Source organism: Passer domesticus, chromosome Z (assembly GCF_036417665.1).
Source record: "Passer domesticus isolate bPasDom1 chromosome Z, bPasDom1.hap1, whole genome shotgun sequence".
Classification (NCBI taxonomy): Eukaryota; Metazoa; Chordata; class Aves; order Passeriformes; family Passeridae; genus Passer; species Passer domesticus.
The window spans coordinates 18,736,244-18,756,241 of record NC_087512.1 but is presented as its reverse complement, the minus strand read 5'-3'; the positions used below and the strand labels follow the sequence as shown (position 1 = coordinate 18,756,241).

General features: G+C 36.9%; 1 protein-coding gene across 7 annotated transcripts in view; it reads left to right on the top strand.

Moving 5' to 3' along the window:
* The window catches only part of IL6ST (interleukin 6 cytokine family signal transducer), a 31,985-nt gene that overhangs the window by 2,476 nt on the left and 9,511 nt on the right, over positions 1-19,998 (top strand). For 4 of the 7 annotated variants that reach the window (XM_064404324.1, XM_064404326.1, XM_064404329.1 and 1 more), the window contains exons 2-13: positions 4,724-4,804; positions 5,367-5,678; positions 7,443-7,575; positions 7,823-7,837; positions 9,116-9,276; positions 9,618-9,769; positions 11,664-11,823; positions 14,098-14,180; positions 15,057-15,276; positions 17,518-17,694; positions 18,436-18,534; positions 19,137-19,283. In XM_064404324.1, coding sequence (XP_064260394.1) covers positions 4,724-4,804; positions 5,367-5,678; positions 7,443-7,575; positions 7,823-7,837; positions 9,116-9,276; positions 9,618-9,769; positions 11,664-11,823; positions 14,098-14,180; positions 15,057-15,276; positions 17,518-17,694; positions 18,436-18,534; positions 19,137-19,283 — 1,740 coding nt within the window. Of the gene's footprint in view, positions 1-2,201; positions 3,691-3,737; positions 4,621-4,723; positions 4,805-5,366; positions 5,679-7,442; positions 7,576-7,822; positions 7,838-9,115; positions 9,277-9,617; positions 9,770-11,663; positions 11,824-14,097; positions 14,181-15,056; positions 15,277-17,517; positions 17,695-18,435; positions 18,535-19,136; positions 19,284-19,998 lie in introns of those variants that run through there. The other 3 variants (XM_064404327.1, XM_064404330.1, XM_064404325.1) reach the window with 3 other exon arrangements.

Below are 19,998 nucleotides of genomic sequence, written 5' to 3'. Positions count from 1 at the left end.
TATGTGGATTCCTAGTGACAGATTACCTCTTGAAGCTGTAAACATAGGTCTTCTTTTTTTTGTGAGGAATTTCTGTAAATCCATTTTCCCGCAACCTTTGGTCTCTTGTGATTGATGTGATAATGAGCCTTAATAGACTGAACACCTTCCTGTGGTGGTTGTGGTGTTATCTATACTTCCTGACTTCCAAGCTGGCTTTTCTGGCAAGTACATGTTATTTTAGCTATAGTTTTTTAAACTGACATGGTGATTTGTAGGTCACTTGGACAGGAATTGCGACTTCTCTGAAATTGAGAGATAACCCTTTATATAATGGCATATCCCTGTGTATCTTTTGGGGCAGGTCTCATGATTTATGAATTAAGATGAATTTTTAAGATTTCTCTCTTGCTCAGAATAAGTAGTGATATGTGTTTTGCATGAAAGCCTGATACTGCTTCAGAAACTATTGGTCACAGGCTGATATTAAAACTCAACACTTGCTACTTTGTGCACATAAGGTGTGATTTTTAGGGTTATTAGCTTTTCATGGGCACTGCATGAAGCATCAATTTGTGGATCACACATAAAGCCCTAGTGCTTTCTTTTCAAAATGGCTGCAGGATGTGAAGAATAATAGAAGTCCCATTTGATTTGGATATTAAATGGGATGATCTCATGGCATATCTCGTGGCAGTCTGTCTTTACGGAAACAATCAGAGCATTTTAACTTTTTTTTTTCCACTTTGAGTTAATTTATTTTCTATGAGTTAAGGACTGTCACCAGCAGCATTCTAAATAGATCCTGTTGGTTTTATTCAGTAGTATTTTGATGGATTTTGGTCTTTGGGCACTAAACCATGAGAACAACCTGGCAAACTTCTGAAGTCAGTTTCTTTCTCATTCTCCCTTGCCTCTTCACTTAGTGATCCACAACAATTACATATAACAATTGCATAGTTAGTTTTGCTATTTGGTTTTGTTTGTTTTTAATAGAAAGCATCTGAACTGGCCAGCTGTTTCAGTGTTCATTCAGCATTGGATTCAGCTTTCACCTTAGATATATGTGTGTGTGTATATATGTATATATATATGTATGTATGTATATATATATATGCACTCTACCAGTCAGTAAAATGTAAAACTTGTGTTAAGCTGTGCATAATGGCTGAAAAAAATTAGTTTTCTCTTGTTTAGACTAACAGCTTAGTCTGACTTAAAATTGTGAGTTGTGTACAAGTTAGTGTTTAGCATTACTATTGAATGATGGCACTATCTTTTAAGGTTTGATGTAGCTTATATGCAGGGTTTCTGCACTGTCTTCGCCGGATCATTTTTACACACTCAGATATGAAAACACCAGTTTGCATAGAAGTATTTTCCTCATTCTAATTTGAATTATGGCTCCTTCTTTTGTTAGTTTTAAGTCCCACCATTTTTTTTTTTTTTTTTTTTTTTCATTTCCTTTATGGTTTTGAGGTAGGCAGGATGGATGGAAGTGTCTAGTGTAACTCTGGATCTTTCCCCTAGAACTAAATTTCAATTAAGAATCAGTCTTGTAAAAGCCAGAGACACTAATGTTTTTAAAAATAGCACACATTAGAAGGGGTTGTAATAGCTCCTTTGTGGGTTTAGAGGTGTGTAGCTTCAGTCTTCTTCAAACCGCATTGATCGGTGGGGGTGGGGGTAAGTAAAATACGTCAGAACAGCCTAAAGCAGATATTTGCTGAATCGTGGCTTTGGCACTGTAGTCTCAGCTGCTTGGTTCCTACTGGAGGTGGGTGGCTTTCCACTTAACTCTCCTTTGCAGGTGATGGAGCATGAAGCCCCATTCTCTTGCCTTTTAAGAGCTGATTGCAGTGGAATTGAGTCGTATGGTTTGTGGAGGGCTTATCGGCTCCCTCAAAACAATTGCTAGACCTTCCAAAGGGCAAAGTAGTAGAGATTGTAGGAACTTCAGTCTCTTACATGTGAATTAATCTGCTTGGAACAACTGAAATGTTGTTTTTCAAGTCTGGAAGACAGTTGAATATAGAAGTGGCTTTTATATTAAAAAAATAGTAATTTAATTTTTAATTTCCAGTGAAAAAATACTTTAGGACAAAAATGTGTAATAATTATGTATTACTGTTTACTTCTTAAGTTGGTTATTGCTTTTTATTTATTTATGTTGCTTTGCAGTATGTTTTTAATAACCTGAGCTACACTTAACTGCTGGTGTGAAAATAAGTAAATAGTTTTGTGGGAATATTGTTTGACTTTAATAAATAATGACCCAACAGAAAGCCAGTAACTTTATAATGTTGTAATAGCTTAGGTGACCCTGCCGTTATTCTAAGGTGGCATGAATCATGATGCAAATGGGAGAGAAATAAAAGAAAAGTTTAAAAACTTTCCTTTTAACATCTGCTTCATTCTTTCCCCTTCAGTTTGAAAGGTGTTTCTGCTGTTGTTTTGCAGCTTTTGGCAATTAGCAGTGAAGCAGAGCTCCTGCTTCTTTCCACCTAGCTTGTAGTTGCCCTCAGGCTTCTGATGAGTTTCAGATCTTCTGCAACTCAAAATGTTCCAATTAAATAATTTAAATTAATCTTGCTCGAAATAACAGATCCTAAGATCTATCTGTAGTAGAGCTCAATAGGCTTTAGTTAACAAGCAGTATTCTGGTAAGTGTTAGCACAAGTCTAGTCATTAAAGTAGACCCCTATGTGCTGATATTATTTGGTGATTTAAACTAAAAGAGAATACTCTTTAGAATTTGGTTGTATTCACCATGCAAATTTATAAATATTTGCTGAACTAGTTGGATTTTTTTTTAAATTCAAAAATTCATGTGTGGGTAGAAACCTTATTTTTCAGATATTGGACACTTCAAAAATAAGCAAGAATCAATTGATATAGTTATTTCACTGTAGCCTTGTAATAAATATCCAAATACACATTGCATTTAAAGCAGTATAGTGGTTGTTATATCCAGCCCAGTGAGAGCACTTAAGCAGAACACAGAAAAAATTAATAGCTTTTTGGTTCTCAGTGCCATATAGCTACAGTCTGATGACAAACAACTTGTTATTTAGTCAAAAAATGAACTAACAAACTTCCAGTGACAAACAAATGCTTGTTAATATATTTGGCAAGTCTTTCAATCAGCAATGTTTATAGTATAAAGTTTCTGTATAGGAAATTTTGCTGGGCTTTGAATAATGAACTCACAAGTATAGGCGCAAATAAAGATACTGCTAGGTGATTCTGATGGCTTTTATTTTAGTTCTAACTGAAAGACATCTAGGTTGGCAAACCCTACAAAGATTCTGCTATAAATGTTTGAGATCTACTTTCATTTAGTTGTTCCTGTGAGTAGAGATTTTCTTTACATTACGCTATCTTTATTTGTAAAGAAAAAATGGCATAGTTGTGTTGATGTGTAAGAAATGAGGTTCTGGCTTGGGGGTGATCCATGCTTAAGTGTGTCTAGTTTTACATATATATAGATATGTGAAATACCTTGTGTCTGTCACTTTTATGAAGTGAATTACATGCAATCAAAGCAAAGGGATGTTTGCTGTCATAAATTGCAGTTTCTTCTGATAATAGTAAGTGGAGTTTATTAATTTTCCTTTCTAGAGAATACTGTGGAATTCCCTTAAAATTTTTAGCAAGTTTCCTTTTATGGGGTAAAGCTCAGAATACTCGTTTCCAAAGAAGTTCTGTCAGGTTAGTGGAAAATAAAACTTAGGCTCTCTCTTCTCAAATCTTAGTAAACCTCAACTTAACCTATGTTAAGTTTCTAGGTGTAAGAATAGCATGAAGTCTGCTTCTAGAAATCAGCTTGTGAACTAAATGCCTTATTTCACTAAGCCAATCTACCTGTTCCTGTAAAGATGCCTAAATGTAGCTAAAAATAATATAGCTCATATGCTTAGCAGAGTGATCACTTGCTTTTGGTAGTTTAGGGCTGCTTTAAAACTGTAAGTTGAGAAAACCAGAACACACTTAGTGGCTTCCTAACAGTGGGGGTGAAAGCTACTATCTGAATGCTTCAGGATCTCTAAAGTGTTTTCTAGAAATGTCAAAACTTGAGAACGAGTGGGCTCTGTTGCAGTACAGAAATAAATACCATGTTATAAAATGTACTCCAGCTTTTGGGGAATTGCAAGCTCCCTTGTAAAGTTTTGAAGACTTAATTAGTGCTTTTCTACAGTAGACAGCAGTTCTTAATATGGAAGCATTGTGCTTTGTAATTCCTGAGTGTATTTTAAGTCACTCTTGTGAATGAGACACGTGGTTTTGTGGTGAGTTGTTCTGAACCTTGTCTGAAGATTTTGTATCAGTGCCCTTGAAAGTTAGGTAAGTATGAAAACCATAATCAAATTCATAGGGTTATATTTTAAAACCTGAACCACATTGTTATACCCTGTGTTCTAATGGAACCTCCTACAGAGTTACCAGTGAAGTTTGTTTTCATATATAGTGTGGAAACCTAAAGCTGATACATTTCTTAAACTTGTAATTAAAGCAGCTTTAAACAATCTTAGGGTTTTTAAATAAACATTTGATTTTGTTTTAGCAGTGAAGAAAATGAAACAATTTGCCCATTCTAACATGAGAGGATACAAACACTTCCAGGAAAAGAAATGTGCATATGTGAGAAATTATCTTACAGCAAAGACAAATCTGATTTTGACATTGATCTAAAGTAAAGAGTAATAGTTTAAATTTAAAAATAAATATCTTTCTCTTGTTACAGAAATTCTGTGCAGGATGTTTTCTAGGTGGAGCTGGGTGGCCTGTGGCTTCTGTCTGGTGTTGAGTATTTGTTCTCCTGATGGTAAGAGTTCTGTGTCTCAAATACAAGAGAATATAGAGCTAGTTATATTGAATATTTGAAGCACCTGCTTGCTTTTTATCTAGATATTTGTGGCTGGGGACAGAAAGTAAGGTGTGTTAGGATAGACACACCTAGTCTTCTAACGCTAGTTCACCACAACACCGGTCCAAACTTACCCCCATTTTCCTATGCTAACTTTCTTAATAGAAAAGACTTTTTCATCAAAAGAGTGACCTCAAGTATAACAACTTCCTTCTTCAAAAGATACAAACATGCGACCTTTGACTCTCCTCTCTGTTTTATGTGCCTCTGTTTATTAATAGAGCTTTCCTAGCTTGGTGAAATGCTTTTGCAAAGCCTAAAGAGCACTATGCTGGTTTCTGCCCTTAAATCTTCATGGTGGTCTACTAATGCATTTCAGTTTTATTATTGTCAGGAAACTACTTAACTTGCTGCTTAGACAAATGTAGTGTTTTTAACATTGCACTAGTGATGTATCAGCAATATTGGTTAGGGAATGCTGTGTTGCTCTCAATAAATGTGAAATTTGTTTCCCTTTTAGCTTCAGGTGGACTTGTGCAGTCATGTGGTCACATCATCCCGGAGTCACCTGTACTGGCCCTTGGTTCCAATTTCACAGCATTATGCATTCTGAATGAGAGTTGTCTTGACTTTGGCAATATCTATGCCAGTCAGATTATCTGGAAGATTAAAAATAGACTGGTACCTAAAGAACAGTATCGTGAAATAAACAGAACAGTTTCCAGTGTCACTTTCAATGACACTTCTTCACTAGCTACTCCTCTGACATGCAACATTTTAGCAGATGGGCAGATTGAACAAAACATTTATGGAATTACAGTTACAGTAGGCTGTGAGTACCATTTTTTTACATTTTATTCTGGTGTTAAGAAAATTGTTTCTGAGAAATGGGAAAATGCAAAAAATAAAGTGTACTTATCTTTAGGCACTTAATTTTTATTCCCTCAGTTCCTGGATAATTGAGTAAAAATATTGTCAAAATGCCACCACAGCTGCTCAATATGCATTGAAGAAAATTTTCTAAAGAGTAGAAAATACTCTGGAATATTTCAGTGTTGAAATAGGAAAAAAATGGAACAACAAAAAACGGCAGATTTGAATTACAGAATAAAGATGTGGATTTAACTGAAATAGGAAGTAGGAAACTAACTTTTCCTTCTTCTTGATTCTATATCAGAGTTGGAGAAATACTTTTAGGTGATAAGTCCTGGTTTCACACTAACATTTTGAAAATGTTTTCTTCATTAATGGACTGAGAAACATTTAGTCCATCTGCGTCACTAAAGCTAACCTGAGTTGCCTTAAGGATGGAACATATTATTTGGATGCCTTTACCAAAGAAAATACATTTAACTAGTTATAAACTTCATTTATTCTAGAATGATAGCACTTGCATGGTTCAGACCAAGTGCATTAAGACAAGACTGTCTTGAGAAAGTCACATGAATAAATACAACTTCTTAATTACTTGGTGTTCTGCTAACAGGACAGGTGTTGTCATGATATGGCTGATGAATTACGTTGTCTCCTAGTGATGGTAAAAGGTACTGCAGTTGTGAATGGTCTGCATGCAAAAGGTCTGCTTGAGTTCACAACTTTAAATTATATGCTTCTAGCATGATTTACAAAATGCTACCACAGAAAAGTAATGTTTTCCATTTCAATTTCTGAGGCGTAAATATTGTACCAGAAAAGATAAAATTAAAAGTATTTTTAAAAGTAGAATACATGGAAAGGCAAGGATAGATAAATTATTCTAAGATTATGAATGTAATGACAGTGCAGATGACATTCCACATTTGTAATTCATGTCACAAGTCTTGACATGCATTTTTATTTAAAGCTATTGTATTTTGATACAATTAAAGAAAACTAAATCATGAGACTAGCAACAGGTGTGAGAATACAGTTATTCAGGAAGAAAGCAATAAGGTTCATAAGGTTGTTGTATTGAAACTAGCACTCTGCTTGAAAGCAAATAAAATTCTCCAAGTACGTTATACTGTTGTAAATAGTGATAATATAGAAGGTAGAAACAAACTCATATGTTACAATTTGAGTTTAAGAGGAAAAGAAAATAGTTTTGCTGCATTCTGAAGAAGTTCCTTACACATTGCAGTGCATGGATGAAGATCTCTAAGCTTTCTTGTATGGGTTTGCAGCTCAAGCTTCTTCCATACCTTGGGTGGGGGAGAACAGACCTATCAAATTGCTTATTGAGCTTAGGTTACTGGCAAAGTCACTATGTGCCAATTCAGTAGTGATTATTAATTTATTTTTCTTCTGTGTGAACTAAAATATATTTAGATGAGAGATGGTTAATACAAGGTGTTCTGCCTCAGAGTGAAAAGTCTTTGTTGTTCCTTACTAGCAGGTGCTTAATCCTTATACACCCTACTGTTTGTCAAAACAGCTATTTAAGCTTCTTTACTTTGACTGCAGTATGGTATCCAGCAGTTTTTGCCACATCCTTTAGAGAAGAATTAATTAAATTCTTCTGATGTTCACGGAAATCATTCTGGTGGTACACTTAAAAGGATTCTTGCTGGATTGAAATATGTGTATAGATTAATTATTGCTAACTCTTTCTGTACAGTGGCTCCAGAGAAGCCCAAGAATTTAAGTTGCATTGTACATCAGGTATCAAGATTCACATATGTCATGACTTGTACCTGGAACCCTGGAAGGCATACATTCCTGGATACTCAGTACAGGTTGAAATACAAATGGTAAGTAGTGCTCTGTAAAATACCTATATAATTCTGAAGAATATTTTATGCTAGTCCTTTCAAGCAGTCCTTGAAATTTCTGATTCTTTGGAAGAGTCCAGTGAGTAAGTCCAGTTTTCTGAAACGTTGCTGTGTGTCTGGTATGAGGGGAAAGGGAAGAGTTAAAGAAGTAATTCTAAGTCAGATGTGAAGTTTTGTTGCTGAACTTCTTTTTGGAGTAACAGTAATCTCATATTTTTCTATTCAGGTTGAGATACAGATGGTAAGTAGCACTCTATAGAATATCTAAATAATTCTGAAGAATATTTTATGCTAAACCAGCAGTCCTTGAAATTCCTGATTCTTTGGAAGAGTCCAGTAAGTAAGTCCAGTTTTCTGAAGTGTTTCTGTCTGTCTGGTATGAGGGGAAAGGGAAGAGTTAAAGAAATTGGCATTCAAGTAATTCTAAGTCAGATGTGAAATTTTGTTGCTGAACTTGTTTTGGAGTAACAGTAATATCATATTTTTCTATTTTTCAAATACATGATTAGTGTGGCTTGAGTACAGTACATCTCATAATAGGGGGCTGTACCCAACCTCCTACACTTGTCTGGGTTGACAGTTCTATCCCATTCTAAGCAAGCAGAAGATGTCTCTGTTCATTGCAGGAGGATGAGACTATGTGAATTTTAAAGGTCCATTTCAATCCAAATCATTCTATGACTCTAGGTAGAGAAGTTAACATAAAATGACTGAGATTTGTAAAGTTATTATCTGAAGTTCCCAGGAACTGTTGACAAACACTATTCTGAGTTAATTCTAACATGAAAACTTCAGCAAAGTATTTCTCCTGTGAAAGCAAATTAAGTTACTTTCCAAGCTCTTTACATGGCCTCTCATAAAATGGAGTTTTTTTAGGTGGCTTCTCAGTTTAAAATTGAGTGAACAGGATTGTTGCATTGCTCTGGAAACGGGAATGATTGTGGACAGCTTTCCAGCTATCCCATTCTGCTGAAGTGTTTTGGTAACAGGTGTAGTAGAAAGTATGCACAGATAGAAAATGTTAATGCCTTGCAAATTTCCTGATGCCCCTAGAACTACCTAGTGTTAGTGTAGCAGAAGATGGTGAACAAATTATGTATTACACCTCTAACTGTACTCTTGAAAGGTATTTGAATAGCACTGACTGCATTTTCTAATGTGTTCTAGTTACTGCTTTTGATTAATTTTGTATCAGTTCTTGTTCTTCTTTTCTTTTTTAAGCCAAGTCAGGTTTTTATATAAATAATAGAAAATTGTTTACAGTGCTCTAGCTTGTGCTTTTGAAGATACATGACTGGAAGTAAAGAGATGTTGTTTTGGTTTCAGTTCTAATGCAATCATGCATTTGTGGCTGAACAACCCATTCCCACTTTTTCTTCCCCTCCCTCTGCTTACAAAGCTAAGGCAGAGGGGAAACATACAAGATAAACTGATTGCTCACTCTGATCTACTTTAAAATATTCTCTAAAGAAACCAAACTCACTGCTTTGACTCTTGTTTTTCTTTCTCTTTTATTTAGGCCAGAAGAGGTCTTTCCTGACTGTATACCAAAAGATGTAAACAATTCTTGCACCATTACTGATACTCAGTTCTTTGTCAATACGGAGATCTGGGTGGAAGCAACAAATGCACTTGGGAAGGCTGAATCTGATCATCTGGTTGTCGATCCCATTGACATTGGTAACTATATGCGCCTTAAAGTTTTAATGGAAAGCAACTGCTGCTTCTGTGTATGCTGCTTAACTAGTATGTTAATGTTTCTTCACTATAAAAATTATCACTACATAAGTGTTGTTGACTAGAGCTTGAACTGTGCTGGGCAAAGGTAGGGATGGTGAGAGATTTCTTCACAATTCAGATAGCAAGTTTGTGTTGAGTAGTCTTACTCAGAAGATAGTGTAAAGTAGCAGCCATTTCAGGTACTGGAAGACTTTAATAGTAGTACTGCAATATAGTATGCGGGCTTCTAAAGGCATGGTAAAGTACAGCTGTGGAGGTAACTTTAATTTCTTCTCTTTTAGTTAAGCCACTGTCTCCACAGAATGTATCAATCACCTCAGGACTACTACCTACTGTTCTGCAGCTTTGCTGGGAGAATTGGATTTCATACGCTGTGATGACACTGAAATTCAATATTCGCTACAAAATTGTTGGTGACACAGACTGGATGGAGGTAATACTGCTAATGTCCTTTGCCATGATTCTGCTGTAATCCAGCCATCTGTCAAACTGGAGTTCCCCCTGTTGCACTTCAGAGCATTCCGTTTCATTTCATTATGTCTTACATGGCCACCCAAGGAAGTTTATCTGGCCTGTTCATAGAGGCTGTGATCTAGGTATTTTTTGGCATAGTCTGAGTATGGTGACCTTTTCGTATCTTCATGGACTTTTCTGCTGTCCTCCCTGTCACAGTGCAGTATGTTTATTTTAAATTTTATTTTGTACAACGTGTAGAATGTTAATGAATTTTCATCTTCCCATGCGTGTGCAAAATGAGTGATCTAAATGTCATTCAAAACTTGGATAAATACTGTATCATGCTGGAAAACTTTTTAGAACTTAGTCTACCTGCAGCTACAAAAGGTCCAGGCAGGGCCACAGGCTGGGTCAGAGTGGCTGGAAAGCTGCCCAGTGGAAAAGGATCTGGCAGTGCTGGTGATGGAAGCTGAACATGAGCCAGGTCGTGCCCAGGTGCCCTAGAAGTCCAGTGACATCCTGGCCTGGATCAACAGTAGTGTGGCCAGCAGGACCAGTGATTTGTCTACCTTTATTTGTGACTAGTGAAGCCACACCTTGAATCCTGTCCTGTATACATGCCTCAAGTGTGAGGCAGTCAAGAACAGGAAAAGTGTAAGGAGTAAGCCCTACCTGTAATGTACTATATGTTCCTGTCATTAAGAGCTGTGGGGTTTTTTTTTCTTTATACATCAATCTGTCAGCATATTTTTAATAGCTCCTCTGTTTTTCCTTACTTTAAGCCTTCTCTCAGAGCAGTAGTGGGCCAAATGTATTCTCCAGCAGAGGCCCAAATGTATTCTGAATTCTTTGAGTTCTTGGAAGACTGCTTTTGATTTTACCAAAATACTCTGTTTGGAGCAGGTAGCATAACACAACTTCTTGTAACTAATGTGGCTTTAGATGCAGAAACTATTTATTAAGGTCACCTGTAATTATGTTTTAAAAAGCATGGCCTGCACAATCTAGTCTGCAACTCCAGGATCATGTATATGTTGTCCTGATAGGACAGTAGGACAAGTTCTTCTAACTTGTCTTGCCTTTTAATATATGCACAAAACAAATGAAATAGTGGCTTTTAAGTCAGCTGAACTTGCTTAGCTGTGTTAAAATTGGACTATTTTGATAATTCTTTACCCTCAGGATTAACCTCTTAAGTGTCCTGCATTTGGGTTTAATCTGTAGTCATTCCTTGCAGGGGTCACTATAAAAAGCCCTTAGTTACAAGTGGAATAATGTGAAGAGTCAGTTACATACTTGTGTCCATTATCTACTCCACCCTGCTTCCCTACATACATACTAAGAATACTTTTCTGGCATTTGGTTGCTCACCTAAGATAAGAGTTTATGAAAATAATTTATTAACAAAACTATAAACTACTGTAAAACTATTTTCAATTTCACTCACAAAGTACTATTCTGGATCAGTGGAAGCAATGATCCTGGACTTTTAACTTCTAGTAAGCAATAATTTTGCAAAGTTCTGAATTGTGAGGCAGGGTATTACAGATCAGTAAGCAGCAGAATTATGTGGAAAGGAAGAAGAGAGATGTAAGCTAATTTTCAAAAAAAAGGTAATGAGATTGTCCTGAGGTAGCTGCCTAACTGTTCTAGTGTATTTTCTTATACCTGGTAAAGACACACAACTCTGACTGAACCTTTACCAAGCAATGTTTGAGAATTGAAGTTTTTGGAAATGAGAGGGAAGGCAAGCTTGTTTGTGTTGTGTGTGTGTGTGGTGGGGAGCCTCCTTGGATGACAGCTGAAGTAGCACAGAACTCAGCTCTACAGTACTTTGATCACTGCTTTTAAAATCTTTGTCACATTTGCAGGTTCCTCCTGAAGATACAGCTTCCCCAAGAACTTCGTTCAGTGTTCAAGGTCTCAGACCCTACACAGAGTATGTCTTTTCCATTCGTTGCATGAAGGAAGATGGAGCGGGCTACTGGAGTGACTGGAGTGAAGAAAAGACGGGGATTACCACTGAAGATTGTAAGTAGTGTATAAAAATAGGTCACTGACTTCTCAAGTGTGAGTGCTCTGCAGTTTGGCAATGGCTAGCTGAAATGGTGTTTCCTTCCTTGAGCTGCTTGCTTGTATAAGCAACAAAACTCTCCTGAGTTACTTTCAGCACTGACTGACTTGACCCATGCATTCCAAGGAGCATAAGACCAGCTTCTTGTTAAGCTAGTGTAGAGGAACTCCCTGAAAACAGCTAGAACAGCAGCAGGGGAGAAGAGCCTTCTCCACAGAAAACTGTGTTCTCAAAGTCTTCTGGAAAAAATCTAGGCTTTATGCTTGGATTTTTATTCTGAAGGTTATTCTCTGTAACAGAAGGTATCCTATTTAGAAAAGGTTTTCTTAGTAGACCAACTGTCTTAGTTTATTAACAACTTGATGTTTAAGAGGCTACTAAAAGTCATAGGTGAACAATCGTCACCTATGATGATTGAGAAACAGAAGATCATACAGGATGCATAGATTTCTTCACGAACTTAATAAAGCAATAATATAAAATAATGTGCATGTGGTAAGTGTAGCTAGCCTCTTATGCACTAAAGCATCTAAATAACACATCTTTTAATACTTTCAACAAAGTATTCATTTTCATTTATTTTCCACTTCGGTAGCCTGCAAGGTTGGCTTTGTTTCTGGCTTGTGCTGATGCTACCCCATAGAGAACTCAGTAGGGAATCTATTCTTATATCCAGTTGCTATAAATAATTTGTAATAGCTATTTAGCTTCAGTGTCAAGCTGATTGGTATTTTTCTGGTTTTTAAATACACTTTAGCTTTTCCTACTTGCACCTTTATAATCTTGCTTCTGTAATACCCTATATGTCCCATAGCATCTTCCAAGGTGTCTTTTCTGAGCAGTCTGTTCACTGCAGCGTTTCAGTGCACATCAAGTTAAAACAATACAAGTTCCATTATTAAAACAGATTTTAAATTCTTCTTTTTTTATCCTGAGTTCATTTGTCATCTTAGATAAGAAATAAGAGGGATTATTGTAGTTTAAAATAAGTGAAATTTATATCCATGATTGCATTGCTTCAGTTCCATGCAAAATTTAGTTTCTCTGGGGGAGATACTGTAAAATGTCAATATTCTAGTCTCTGCTTTTCAAGTTCTAATGATAGTATGACTTCATTTTCTATGTTTCCTATCTCAGGCTGAGCAATGATGATTTCAGGACTGCCTGCCTGTTTAGAGTGCATTGCTGTTCTGCTGTGGTAACTGGCTTTGCAAAAATACTGCTAATATTGATTAAGTACTCATGTCTTACTTTAGCCTCAGAACAAAAGTTTTAGAGTAGCAAATGAACATCAGGCAGGTCATGTTAGATTCATTATCTCTATTAGGCAATTGCTTCTCTTTAATGTGAATCAAATTTGGATACTCAGATGAGTAAAAGGGCTCCCTTTGCATCAATTTGTAGTTCTCCTCTCACAGTGTAAATCATAAAAGATGAGATGCATGCTGTACATTTGGTACTGAGGGGTGTTTCAGGTTAAGAGCCAAAACCTCATAATACACTAAATGCTATGAAAGAATTCTGAGAAAAAATAGTCTTAAAAGGTTGAAGATGTAATTCATTTTGAGATAAGCTTTCTCTTGGGACTAAGACCCTCACAGAAGATTGGCCACTTTTTATTGCTTTGTGCAGTATTGTATTGGTTGGTTCATTTTACTTTGAAGTGGAATTTGTTGTGGGAGTACCACCTTTTCATAGTACAGATGCCAAAACATACTGTAGTATTGTATAAAAATACTGCAGTTCTGTTATGCTTTTCAAATCAAAGAGTCTTACTGCCAGGAGAAATTTGTCTCCTTGTTAACTCTTGTGCACTTTTCTTTTTTCAGGTAACTTGATATTGAGGGGTAGGAACAGTGTTGGATGCAGACTAGCAAGGTTTGCAGGGTGCAGGTGTGCAGCGCTGTGCCTCTGGATGCAGGCTGCACAGTGTAGGTGTGATCATGCCTCACTCAGCATTGTCACCTTTAGTCTTATCTTGCAGATGCCCACCATTGACTCCATACTTCTTTTGATACTGTACACTTAAAGCAGAACTGGTGTCTTGCTCATCTCTTCAGGAAATTTTTCACTTAATGTGCCAAGCATTATTTTCATTGAGAAAGCAAGAAATGCTTTTTAATATGCTTTTATTTTTTTAAAGAAAGCAAGCATATAATGATAATCCAAGGATGAATTGAAACAGATTAAATAAAAATTATTCTACTCTCAAGCATTGTTTTTTTCATCAGTGCCATCTAAAGGACCACCCATATGGAGGATCATTGATACATCTCGCTCACCAGCTTTCTGGACTGTGCATCTCGTATGGAAGGTAAAGCAAATTGAAAAAATGGAGCATTCTTTTAGAAACAGGAGGTTTTAAGTGGAAAAATCTACCCAACAGCCTTGAGAGATGACTGGGATAGTATAGGGTTTTTTAATATGAAAAGTGACTTCAGTATTCTTATGGTAATACTTATGAAAAATTAAACATGCAGATGTAAAGGCTATCATTTAACTGACACTCATCTGTGACCTAAAATATGCAGAATATACTCATATTCCTCATTTGTTGTCCTGTGAATTTGGAACTGCCACTCAAACAAAGCATAGCTTCATGTCGTGTCTTCTGCTGTAACCTAAAACGTGGCAACACTGTCCAGACAGTGATACCCCAGCTGCAAAATCCATTAAGCCTTGAGATTCTGCAGAGACCAAGGTTATTACAAACAGCACTGTGCATTTGTGTGCAGTAAGGCTCTTGTGTCCAACTGGATGATTAGTCCAGCTGAGAAGGGGAATGTAATTATGGTCACTCCCCTTTCTTTTGGTCCATGAACTGTGTCATATTAACACAACCAAATGTGAGATTCCTTTTATGTCATTATGTTGTAAAGTCATGTAAAATGGAGGTTTTATCAACTTTTGCAATCCTTACAGAACAGCTTTTATTAAATCACTAGGTATGATCAAAGAAATAGTATTTAAAGAAGAATAGGCTTTGAAAGTGACTGTTCTATAGAAATATGTGCATCACAATCCTTATCATAGCAAATGTGCTCAGGTTATTTATGTTTTTCTTAAATGTACAGGTGTTTGATCTATGGAACTTGCCTTGTTCTCATATTTTTTAATTGTACCATAAGGACAGTAAGGGTTACATCACATTTGTTCATTATCAACTTAATCAAAGATGTGTTTCTGACAGGCACTGAAGCCATTTGAAGCCAATGGAGTAATCTTGCAATATGAATTGACTGTCAGAGATAAATCATCTCTTTCCAGTCCAGTGAAGAAATGCAATGTTACCAGCACCAACCATACCTTACAGCTGCGGGAAGGAACTTATGAAGTGACTCTGATTGCCCGTAACAGTGTTGGGGCTTCTCCTCCATCAGTTTTACTTATCCCAGCAAGTAATTCAAAAGGTGGGTGTCCTAGTAATGGCTCTGTCAAGTAAACCTGCATGGCCTTTTTTATAAGAAATCTTCAGTGTTGTTGTCAAATAATACTTTTTACATGGGCACATAATTAAAGTATTACTGAATTATCTATGGTCTCATGCCTTTTGTAAAACTGCCATTGTATATAGTGTATATGTGCCAGGGAACGTGTGGATTTGTGTACTCACAGTGTCATTTGAAACTGTGTGTTGATCTGCTGGTTTTTGATTCTTAGAGCTTCTGTATACTGTAGTCTCTATTTTGTTTCTTTTCTTAGCATGGCAGGCATTTTTGTCTCTTTCTTAAAAAAAATAAATATTTTTAAGACATATGTTGATATACACTTACATATATACCATTCTGCCGTTGTTTCGCCTTTAATTAATTTCCTGATCTTCTCACTTCATTACTTGTTTGTCCCAGTCTTATTCTCCTACATTTTCAGTGTCTTACCTGGTTGTCTTGTCGTCTGCTTCCACTATTTCCATACTGTTCATGTTCTTTTTTGTGTTCTATTCATTATGCACTAATAGTAAGGACAGGCTGGTTTATCCTTCTTTCCAGCCTTTTCTTAGACAATCCAAACACTACCAGGATAGAAAGGAAAAAAATAGGTATATGGATAGGTGCAGGTAGATACCAAGGGAGAGCCACTGGTTCTAAAGCTGTTAGATGAATTAGTTAAGGGTATAAATTCAAACAAAGTATTATTGCAGGAGGAAGTACTTAGTAAGGTATACATATATGGTATATAAGCATATAATATGTATTACAGAATAAGCTAAGTTGGGAGGGATGCACAGATATCTCAAAGTCCAACTCCTGACCCTGCACAGGTCACCCCAAAAGTCACACTGTGTACTTAAGAATGTTGTCCTACTGTGTCAAACACTACCTGAACTCTGTCAGTCTTGGTGCTGTGACCACTTCCTTGGGGAGCTGTTCCAGTGCCCAGCCACCCTCTATGTGAAGAACCTTATCCAGCCTAAACCTCCCCTGACACAGCTTCTGTTCCCCTTGGATCCTGTCACTGGGCACTCAGAGAAGAGATCAGGGCCTGCCCCTTCTCTTTCCTTCACGAGGAGGTTGTAACTGCAATGAGGTGTCCTCTCAGTCTCCCCCAGGCTGAACAGACCAAGTGACCTCAGCTGCTCTTCCGATGGCTTCCCCACAAGGCCCTTCTCCATCTTTGTTGCCCTCCTTTGGATGCTGTCTAATAGTTTAATAACTTGATTATACTGTGGCACCCAGAGGTGTCCCCAGCACTCGAGGTGAGGCTGCCCCAGTGCAGAGCAGAGCAGGACAATCCCCTCCCTTGCCTGGCTGCCCATGCTGTCCCTGATGCCCCCAGGACACGCTTGGCCCTCCTGGCTGCCAGGGCACTGCTGGCTCATGTTCAGCTTGCCATGGACCAGAAGCCCAGGGCCCTTTCCAGGCTCTGTCCAGCCTCTCATTCCCCAGTCTGTCTGTACATCCAGGGCTGCCCCATCCCAGGTGCAGAATCTGGCACCACTCCTTGTTAAACTTCATGTGGTAGATGATTGCCTATCCTTCTACTTTGTCAAGGTCTTTGTGCAGGGCCTCCCTGCCTTCGAGGGAGTCAGCAGTTCCTCACAGATTTCTATCATCTGGGAACTTGATTAGTGTCCTTCCAGTCCTGAGTTAAGTCATTATTAGGCCACAGGGCTGATGGCGGAGCCCTGAGGAATGCCCCAGTGAAGTCCCTGGAACTGGTCCCAGCTCCCCAGTCTGATGCATTCACTGTAACCCTTTCTGCCTGACCCATGAGCCACTTGCTGCCCCATCACAGGATGTATTTATCCAGCTCTGGGCTGGACATTATATATGCTATTTACTTCTATATATACACACTACACATAAAGTATAAGTACTTAGTAAGGTACTTAATTGTAACTGTTTGATACACTTGTAAATTCCCATTCTAAGTCTGATTTCTCTCTTGAAATAAAGTGGTTTTTTGGAAGAAAGAAACATAGTGTCTGTGAGAATAGAGAAGTTGAGTCTAAGTTCCAGTTTTTAAATAGTCTGATACTGCTTTTGGATCTCAGATAAAAAGATCCATGTGTAAATCTCCAAATTTCAGAAAACAGCATCTACATTTACTTTGGTTGTGTCAAATTGCTACCATTACCCAAAAGTACCAACCAGAACTGCTCCTATCATGAAAAAACTGTCAGTATTGATCACCTTTTTCTTTCATTACAGCTCCTGTAAAGAATCTTAGAACATTACCTAAAGATGACAAGTTGTGGGTAGGGTGGACTGCTCCTAACAGTTATGTTCTTAAATATGTGATCGAATGGTGTCTGGTGTCCAGCAGCTCAGACTGCATCATAGAATGGCAGATTGCACTAGGAGATGTTCAAGGAATTGACTTAAAAGGTATGTAGCTCATAAATCTGTGTATGGTTTGTAGGACACTCTAAAAACCTGCTTAGTGTTTAGAAGATGAGAAACATTCTCACAGTGATTAGACTTTTATAGTGGAACAGGGGTTTAATGCTGAAGGTTTCAATTAGTTTATTCAGAGTGTATGGAAGTATTTGAATGTTGTTGTCAAATATACAGCTGTATCTGATCTTGAATTTTGAAATTTATGTAATGTAACAAGGGGTTTATCTCCATTTTGGCTTTAGTACTGTCATTTTTGGAAACCATTAAAATAGTGAAAAGGCTGAATTCTTTTAAAATCAAATTCTTTGATTACTCAGTTCAAACAGTGAAACTTGATCAGCTTTGTTCTTTTGAGATTATGATCAGCATCTGAAATTAATAATTTGGGGACTTAATACTACAGATAAATAAAGGCTTTCTATGTAAAATAAATTTTTTAAAAAACCCGTTTCTCTAAAGTCTACTTTTTAAATTTTACATTTGAATGTGAACCATTATTTTATTCCTTTAGTTAATATTTTGGAGAAGTGTATCAATGAGCTCTAGAAAATACCCAGCTGCATTAGGTTCAAGTCCTAGTTAGACAGTGGTCCTATTTAAACAGCAAAAACTCAGAAGCCTGTATCTGAAGTAAATGAGAAGGATAGTGAGGAATTTGACTGTCTGTGAAACACCACCTTTTAAATTCCTCTTATTAGGTATATATTTATTTTTTATTCCTTTTATTAGGTATAAAGCCTTTCAAGTGTTACTTGATAACTGTGTACCCTCTGTATGCTGATGGTCAGGGAAGTGGACAGTCTGTGAAGGCTTATCTCAAGCAAGATCGTAAGTATAAAATTATCACCTTGAAGCACATACACTGACCCTTTTTTATAAAAAATGAAGAAACCTTTTCTTTAATGTGGACTGTGTAATGAAGTATGGCTTAGTACTAGAGAGCCAGGTGACATCATTGATCGTTTCCCATCTGTTATCATCTATTCTGCTTTTTTACAGTGTTTGGGAACTAGACAGATGGTTGACTATAGCTGGCTCTTTGTTTTTCCAACCTTGATCAGATAATTAGACATGAACTTGTTATTCTAGTGATATATTTGTTATATATATATGTATATATATAATATATTTATTATTTATAGTAGCGATATTTATATGCTGGTCTATTTTAAATTTCAAGTGTAAAATCAAGACTTAACTTCATTTGAAGGTTTCCCGCAACATGCTGATTTTTATTTTCATATGTGTTTGAGTGTTTCTTTTTTAAAACAGCTTTGTAGTTTTTGTTATTTGAAACAGTGTTTTCTAGAGGAGTTAGTAAAAATATTCTATTGAAGTTTTTATGCTGTTACAGTTCAGTGCTTGTTAGTATGTTGTTTCTGTGAATGCAAGGTTGCCAAGCAGAAACTAATCTTCATCTCCCATTACAGGTCCTTCAAAAGGACCTACTGTTCAGACAAAAAAAGTAGGAAAAGCTGAAGCTGTTTTGACGTGGAACCATCTCACAGTTGAGGAACAAAATGGATTTATCCGAAATTACACTATACTTTACAAAACTATTGATGGAAATGAAACAGGTACTAGAAAACAGAAGTGTTTTTGGGGCATTGAAGTGTTTTATCTGTCTCCTTCCTAATGTTTGTTCCTGAAAAATACACAGAATCAGTTATAGTTGACAGTCTGTTCTGAGAATGTTAAGCAGGTGTGTGAGCCATAATTCTCCACACAGAACAGAAAGTCCCTAGTAAAGAATTCAGAGCATTCAGTCTGTGTACAGCAGGGTACTGAGTTTAGTTTCTGGAAGCTGATTTCTGAATATTGTGCTCCCATATTGCTATCTAAATACAGAATGAAATTATGGCATATCAAGATGATGACAGACCATTCAAGATACAAAAGGAGTTGACTGCATTTTACTATGATAAAACCTTCAGAAAAGGAAGTGGGGAGAAGTTTTTTAATTCTTCTGAAGCTGTAGATCAGTATATTACTGATGTAAATCATCTTGTTTGAAGTGCATCTTAGTTTTCAGTAATATGTATGACCTGCAGGCATACTACAGGCAGCTGGCACTATCAAAACTGTAATTTTTAGTTTTGCTTAAATTGAAAGGGCCAGGTACTTACGCATACTTATGTCTCACTATTCCTTACCTTGATTTTTTTTTTCTAGTCAGTACTAGCAGTTCCTCATTAGGGCTATGTCTAGTAAGCCAAATACAGACTTTAAGCCTCAGTTATACTGCTGGTTTAGTTTGTGGATGCATTCTGGGGAAACAAAAATTCACAGGAA